General features: G+C 37.4%; 1 protein-coding gene across 1 annotated transcript; it reads left to right on the forward strand.

Moving 5' to 3' along the window:
• The first annotated feature begins 2,406 nt into the window (after window positions 1–2,406).
• LOC104607853 (putative wall-associated receptor kinase-like 16) lies at window positions 2,407–7,953 on the forward strand. Its single transcript, XM_010273602.2, has 3 exons — window positions 2,407–3,437; window positions 3,522–3,698; window positions 6,583–7,953. Exons 1-3 carry the CDS (start codon window positions 2,594–2,596, stop codon window positions 7,764–7,766), a joined length of 2,205 nt encoding a protein of 734 aa, XP_010271904.1. The 5' UTR covers window positions 2,407–2,593; the 3' UTR covers window positions 7,767–7,953.
• The last annotated feature ends 298 nt before the right edge of the window (window positions 7,954–8,251 follow it).

An 8,251-nucleotide genomic window follows, 5' to 3' on the forward strand; every position in this document is an offset into this window, starting at 1 on the left:
ATTAAGCGGAAGGTTATATAATTGGGTCAATCGGGTCAGTCCGGAAGATGTTCTCAATGCATACTGAGATGTGCTGTGGGGCGTTTTTTGCGATGTGAACTCCTTATAGGGTGTGGTTTGAAACTGGGACAGTACAATTTTTTCTTGGTTAGGGTCCGGTTCTATCATGTCCCAGCCCAGATCTGACCCATTGATGACTCATGTTTTTGGATAGATAACTGTTTAAATAAACGCTCCCATAAAAGGGATATTAAATGAAATGCATCATATTTTCTTATATTTCTCTTAAATTCGTCATGACTCTTCAAAACATCAGTCATTGAGTTTTATTATCTAAAACTCATCTTACCTTAAGATTTCCATTAGAAGACCATTAATGACCATAAATAAAAATTGTTCATATAAGTATTTAATTATTTTATATAACCAAACTATCCCTAAATGATTAATCAAGTTTATTAAACATTTTTATGACAAAATTACCCCAAATTTATACCCGGGCTCATACTAAATCCGTAAATTTTAGAAGTCTAGTCTAAGCTTAACATTGATTGCTATTTTAGAGATAATTTTGTCATAAGAATATTAAATAAGATTGATTTACCGGTTAGGAGCAGTTTAATCATATAAAATACATAGATGTTTGTTTACATGGACGACTTTTATTAATGGTCACTAACAATGAAACTCTAGCGGCTTTGAGAATGTTTTGAGAAGTCATGATAAATTTAAAAAAAAAATGTAAAAAAGTAATAATAAGTTTTAGATAATAAGTCAATAATAGTCAACTTTCCCAAGTCACACATAACCTCCATTTTCTACAAATGCAGCCAACCACAATTGTCACCCATTTACTTGTCATTGAGAATTTTTTACATACAAACAAGCCGTGTACAACGGGCAAGTCTTGTAGCAAAAAGTAGTTTCACGTTGTTAGTACATGTAGATGTACCACAATAAAGGGCAAGTAGCGATTGAATGTAATTGAGATATGTTCTTCACGAGTGCATCATACACCAACCTTAAAGGCACATCCCACTGTGCATTTGGAATATCTCAATAATAATGCACAAATTACGGGAGATGTTCTTTATGCATGATGAGATGTGTCAGTAAAGTCGGTGCCAGGAGCATCTGGTCTCAATTGAGCTTATAATTGTGTTAAATTTTTGGAAAAATGACTTTAATGGAATTCACATCAGCGCCTCACAATGGGCGTCCCACAATGCCCCACAGCACATCCCGACCTTATGTTGGGAACATCTCGTATGGGACATTGTGGGACACCCCTATGATCCCTTTACTGTTCAGTGGGTTGTAGAACCAATGATAAAGAATTTATGTCAGAAATAAATTCATAGGCCCCACTGTCATAAATGCAGGTTACATGTATTTTATTAGGAATAATTAGTTTCACAGCCCATTCAACAATCATCATGTGTAGCATATCCTTCCTCTGTGTTCCATACCCCGTCGTATAATGGTAGGAGTACAACTCGGACGGATTAGGACGGCTTGAAGATTAATCCAAGGAAACTTGAAAATCTTTGGTTCAATCCAAGCATAACCCAATACAACTCTGGGTTGGTTAGGTTGGATTTAATCAGTTTTGATTAGACCTGTTCATAGGTCGGTCTCGGGCTTCGCTTTTGTCAAAATTTGAATGAGGCCCAATCCGATACTGTATAAGTCAGGCCAAAAGCCCGGCCCATGAACAGGTCTAATTTTGATATGTATGTAAAAATAATTAAAAAAATATTTTTTCTTAACTATGATACATATATGTATGTATGTATGTATTTATTTCGATGGATTCAAGCTAGGGCTACCCAAGCCCAGCCTTGGTTTAGGTCAAGCAAAAGGTTTCTATCTAGGCTTAAGCACAGAGTCCAAAAATCGATTCCAATCCATGCAAAAATTCATATTGATTCAAAAGGAGGAATTAGGACATCTAAAATTGCACCACTAGCCTATTAGAGGTGCGAACGTATTGGATTGGATTTGAATTAGGATATATTCCGATTAGATCTTACAAATGTTAATTCGAATCAGAATTCATTAAAGATGTTGGATATGTGAATCTGATTTAATTTTTGAAAATTTATAAATTATTAAAAGGGAAAAATAAAGAAAAACAAAAAAATATGAAGTATTTTTTAAGTATTTTCATCATATACATATACATGTCATTTTATAAAAAAATAAATAATAAAAAATACAAGGATCGGATTTTTTTCATATTGGATAGTAATGGTTCAAATTTGATCTGATTTTTCTGATCTGCACCCCAGTCTACACTCTACAGCAAATCCCGTGTGGGGACCTCGCCTTGTTGTTCACGTTGAAAGTAAGCGGAGGAGAGGAATGGGTCAAACAAAACTATGAAAACACACATACATAATAAACGACAAGCATCAACGGCCATCAACAGTTTCCTCCCGAGTGCAATAAGTGAGGACGCCATTACGACCCAGCTAGTTCTAGGATAGAAACTTGCTCAGTTGCTGTGCTCTACCCTTGTCTCCTTTCTACATTCGCTAGGTTTTCAGGTTTTCAGTCGTGTCTGAAGGGAGAGAAAAACAGACAAAATCAGATGATGTCTTGGGGCCTAACGATCTTATTACTATGTCTTATAGCACCGGCTGCAGCGGAAGTCGTCCCCTTCGCAATGCCCGGCTGCCGTGAAAATTGTGGAAGTATCAGCATCCCCTACCCATTCGGTATCGGAGATCCTACCTGTTTCAAAAATCCATCCTTCGAGTTGGTCTGCAACGACATATTACACCCTCCAGTTCTTACCATTAGTGACATCCCGATTCTGAATATTTCACTGGAAGAAGGTCTAGTGAAGATCAGTCTCCCGCAAGCCCAAGATTGTTACACTGAGGTCGGTTTTAGATATCCTCCATTATCTTCGTGGTTCTCAAAGGGCGAGCTGTTCACGCTCTCACAGAAGCGCAATATATTCACAGCCATAGGCTGTGACACCATCGCTTTCGTGACAGATTCCTCCGACGAAAACTTAGCGACTGGGTGCGTTTCTGTTTGCAACAGCCTCGGCAACGTAACTGATGGAGTTTGCTCTGGTATTGGGTGCTGCCAGTCCCCAATTCCGACGGAACTCAACAATATTACCATAAGTCTCTATAGCATCTATAACCACACAAGATGCTTTAGTTTCAATCCGTGCAGCTATGCCTTCGTGGCTGACCAAGATTGGTTCAATTTCTCAAGGTCAGACCTGTCGTTCAGTGGGGATAGACCCAGAACCGCTCCGGCGGTGCTTGAGTTTGTTATCGAGAAGACGACGTGTGAAGAAGCAGGAAATGCATGTGGCCCCAACAGCAATTGCTCCACCTCCACAAATGGTTCTGGGTATCTTTGCCACTGTAAAGAAGGTTACCAAGGGAATCCATACCTTCCCCAAGGATGCCAAGGTAATAAAATTCTCTCTCTCTCTCTCAAAGCTGTCTCTTGGTCTTCACTAAGCTGTGTTTATGTGTTGGTAATGGATGATGAAGATATTGATGAGTGTAGAGACATCCACAACAATCCCTGCGTGGAAGAAGCCCGGTGCGTAAATACAAACGGTAGCTACAGCTGCTCTTGTCGACATGGCTATCGTGGTGATGGTAAAGTAAAAGGAAAAGGCTGTATCCGTGGTACCAAAGCATTTCCAGTTATATCGGTTGTTGGAGGTAATTTTCTCATTTCAATATCTCTTAATCAAATTAAGACCCCCAAATATGGGTCAAGTGACTAGGGGTGGATTCTAACCGAGCCGAATATCTGGATATTTGAGTTTGGCACGCTAATCAACTATTAGGTTCAAGCTCTACTTGAGCTAGAGACTTGAGCTCAAACTCAACTCGAGTCAAAAACTCATAAGTACAAGCTCGGCATTAAGCGTGTTGCTGGAGTAGCTTGTCACCTTGGTTGCTAAGGGAGACCTCGATTGCCTCTAATTGCAAGTATCTCTTAGCTGTCGAGGTGTCAAGCCAAGGTCTCCCTCAGCTATCAACAATCCAAAGTCTCGCTTAGCAGTTGAGGTGACACCCTATATGTAAATATATACATATGTAAAAAGCTCGATTAGGCTCACAAGCCTCATGAGTCAAGCTTTATTAGGCTCGAACTCGACTCGATTAGAAAATTAGCCTATGTATTAGGCTCAGTTTCCGCTCAAAGCTCAGTTTAGACCAAGTTGGCCAAGTTGAGCCGAGCTCGAACAGCTCGTAAAAAGCTCGGCTCGTGGCCACTCCTATCAATGACAAATACCCCTTGAACTTTCATTTAAGACAAATGGTTAATACTCCCTGAAATTTCACTTTTGTGACAAATACCCCCTTCCATTAGAGCTTCTTTAAATCCCCAAATTACCCTTTTCTTATTTATTTAAACGATTTATGATTTGATTAGTTTTCTATTATAACATTAAAACCCTCTTGATTGCTCCAATAGAGGGAGTGGATAATTTTTATATTTTAAGATGAAGAGGGACATTCATACAGTGAAATGAATTGAGAATTAAAAAAAAAATATATGTCAATGAATTGATTCATGTTATTTTAGCTAGTTTCATTTAGAGACAATGGAAGTATTTCGTCAATTAGGGTTTAAGAGAAAAATTGAGAGTGGATAATTTTTATATTTTAAGATGAAGAGGGACATTCATATTAGTGAAATGAATCAAGAATTAAAAAAAAAAGAAAATATGCCAATGAAACAGTTCATGTTATTTTAGCTAGCTTCGTTTAGAGAAAATGGAGGTATTTCGTCAATTAGGGTTTAAGAGAAAATTTGAGGGAAATAAAATAAGGAAAGTTTAGGTGGGCATTTTGGTAATTTAACACGTTCAAAATCTGACTTGCACTCATGGGTATTGTCACAAATTGAAACTTCAGGTGGTCTTTGCTGCAAATAGAAGGGTATTTGTCACTGAATCCATAGTAAAAGGGAGGTATTTGTAATTTACCCTTGAGGCCCCGTTCGTTTTTCGGTAAGTTATTTATCCAGGTAAATGCACTTACCCGGTAATTGTTTCCCAAAAAAGACTTACCCCAGTAAGTACATTTACCAATGTTTTGTTATTTTTCATACAAATAAGGCAATTATCATTTTAGCTATAAAATTCCATTATTAAAAGGACATTTTTGTTCTACTCAAGTGTTGGCAACTTCAACCTAGGCGAGAAAATCACTTACCGAGGAAAACAAACATTCCTGGGAGCACAAGGTGAAATTTGAATTGAACAATGAAAACCCAGTTTGAATTAAGTAAAGCCCACGAATTTAACCCAAGCCCATCCCAAAATCCAAAAACTCAAGCACCATCTGTGCAAAAGCTCAGGTTGGATTGGCTGAGGTTCACATTGAACCAAACCTAAGTTGCAGCTCTGGTTCCCAGCTGGTGACTGGCATGATATCACAACATACGTCTCTATTATGAAGTTATGAAACCATAGTTTAAAAAAAAAAATAAAAAAATTGCTTCCCCTTTTTGCCCACCAAACTTTTCGGTTGTCTTTCAAGTACTTTTCCAACAACACCTCAAAAGCTTTAACCAGCTCAAATCAATAAAGCGTTAAAGGTCTGAGGCGGATTTCTAATATACCAAAATTGCTTTAGGCATTGACATACACGACTCTGAAATCGGAACATTGCATTTCGGTATTGAATTTTGTCCAGTCCTGCCTCATGTAGGCTCAGTTTGGAAAGAATACAAATACAAACATATACGGTACAATTACATACACAATATAAAGTTTTGCACTTACATATTTGTATTTGTACTCCTTCCAAATTGAGCGAGAACAAAATGACTTGGAAAAACTCCAATAAAAGTGAGTGCGAAATGCTGGTATAAAATGGGATATCAGAGAAACTATTTTCATCAACGGTGCAAATGGAATACACGATTTGAAGAATTTACACTGCATCAAGCTCAATCTCTCAGGCCAGGCTCCTTCAAAAATTTACCAAATGCCCAAATGCTCCCCTGCTATTCATGTTTAATTATCTGGAATAGGATCTGCAGAAAGTGATACCTTTTCAAGGGTCAATCAGTCATACCCTGTATTTGGTAGCGCTGGACTCAAAGGTGATACATGTTTGTAAGTGCAATGATCCATTCAGACACCAATAAGCAGACCTTAGCCATTAGGTTCAGCCCAACTTAAAAAAGAGTTGAGTTAGGTTGAAGGTCAGGTAAGGATTATGGTTGAAAATATAAACCCAACTTAATTTTGGCTTGAGTTAGGATTGAGCTTCAGGCAACTCAACATAATCCAAACCCGACATGTATATATGTATGTGAACAATTTCAAGTTTGAAGTTTAAGACTTCTCAGTGTAACATGACTAAGAAATCCTAAATCAGAGAAGTGAGAATATTTCTTAAAATAAAAATGAAGTGAAGAAATTACGCCAACCTGAACCCAATCTGATCAATTGGGGGTCGGTCGGGGTTAAACTCAATCCAATAACTTGGCAAGACTTGCACCATTAAACTTTTTGTCAATTTATTAATGATGATTTTAAGGACTTCAAACTACTGCTTCACATACTAGTAATTTTCTTTCCAGGTACTGGTCTCAGCATTCTCTTTCTACTTGCTTGTGTTTCTTTGTTATATTACACAATGAAGAAAAGAAAGCTTATCAAACTTAGACAGAAGTTCTTTCAACAAAATGGTGGTTTATTATTACAACAGCAGATCTCTTCCCGTAGAGGTGTTTCCGACATTGCCAAGATCTTTAGTGAAGAAGACCTTAAGAAGGCAACAAACAACTTTGGTGAAAGTCAAGTCATTGGTCAAGGAGGTTATGGCATGGTTTACAAAGGAATTCTACCAGATAAAAGAGTAGTTGCCATTAAGAAGTCTAAAATAATGGATAAAAGCCAAATTTTACAATTTATAAATGAAGTTGGCATCCTGTCTCAAATCAACCATAGGAATGTGGTGAAGCTGTTGGGTTGTTGTTTTGAGACAGAAGTACCCTTGTTGGTTTATGAATTCATCTCCAACGGAACCCTTTACGAGCACCTCCATAATGAAGATCACACATCATCTATTCCATGGGAAAGTCGCCTGAGAATTGCTTCTGAAACTGCAGGAGCATTAGCCTATTTGCACTCTGCACATTCCATACCAGTTCTTCATAGGGATATGAAGACTGCCAACATATTGTTGGATAGTAATTATATTGCAAAAGTATCTGATTTTGGAGCTTCAAGGTTGGTTCCTACGGATCAAACTCAAATGACTACACTGGTTCAAGGGACATTAGGTTATTTGGACCCAGAATGTTTTCATACAGGTCAAATAACAGACAAAAGTGATGTTTATAGTTTTGGTGTAGTCCTTGTGGAGCTATTAACTGGGGAAAAACCACTGTCACCAGAGAGGCCTCCAGAACATAAAAGTTTAGCCATGTATTTCCTTTCTTCAATCAAAGAGAACCGTCTCTTCGAAATACTCGAGAATAGAGTTCTGAATGAAGGAAACAAAGAGCAATTATTGGCTGTTGCTATGCTTGCAAAGAGATGCCTAACGGTAAAAGGTGAAGAAAGGCCCACAATGAAAGAAGTGGCAGCAGAGCTTGAAGGGGTGAGAAAGTCCCAACAGCATCCATGGATAGAAGGAAATCAAGAGGAAACTGAACACTTTCTGGGTGAACCTTCAAACTATACAATTAGTAATGGAAATGCAACAGGTCAAGAAAGCTTGGGAGACGACTTCATATTGGCAATTGATATTGCACGCTAAGAATTTAGCCCAATGTCTTGCAAAAATCTTAAGTTCCTTTATGTGCGAACCCTTGAATAATTAGTGCAAGTGTTTGTATTAAATAAATTGGTAATGTAATCAAGAGTACAAATTTTACTGCTTGTAATACTAGAGAATGCAAATTTTGCTTTTAGTTGCCTTATTAATAAAACATGATAATAATGTACATGCTGGTTATCATTAAACTTATTCTAATCCTAAGACTCCCTTTGTTTGCAATGGAATTTTTTTGGCACTAGTACAAATGCAAAGAAACGCAAATCAGAAGTGTAAATTTTGATTCATTTTTAACTACTGATTTTTAATTTTCTGCTTTTAAGCTTTGTTTTAATTTACATTGCAATAAAACCAAAGTAAAACCTAAGACCAAGAATGAGGCTGCATTTGGTATTCCTTATAATTTTTACGGACTTATCTCCTTTCTACAGTTAAAAACTTAATATTCATAGGGGCATTTTAACAGC

The sequence above is a fragment of the Nelumbo nucifera genome, chromosome 7, assembly GCF_055504915.1.
Source record: "Nelumbo nucifera cultivar China Antique chromosome 7, China Antique-T2T, whole genome shotgun sequence".
Lineage (NCBI taxonomy): Eukaryota > Viridiplantae > Streptophyta > Magnoliopsida > Proteales > Nelumbonaceae > Nelumbo > Nelumbo nucifera.

Bases quoted from the DNA above. Each gene is read 5' to 3' on its own strand.
- LOC104607853 (XM_010273602.2), top strand. From the start codon at position 2,594: ATGATGTCTTGGGGCCTAACGATCTTATTACTATGTCTTATAGCACCG. The intron at 3,438-3,521 runs GTAATAAAATTC...TGGATGATGAAG, and splicing joins CCTTCCCCAAGGATGCCAAG to ATATTGATGAGTGTAGAGAC. The intron at 3,699-6,582 runs GTAATTTTCTCA...TTTTCTTTCCAG, and splicing joins AGTTATATCGGTTGTTGGAG to GTACTGGTCTCAGCATTCTC.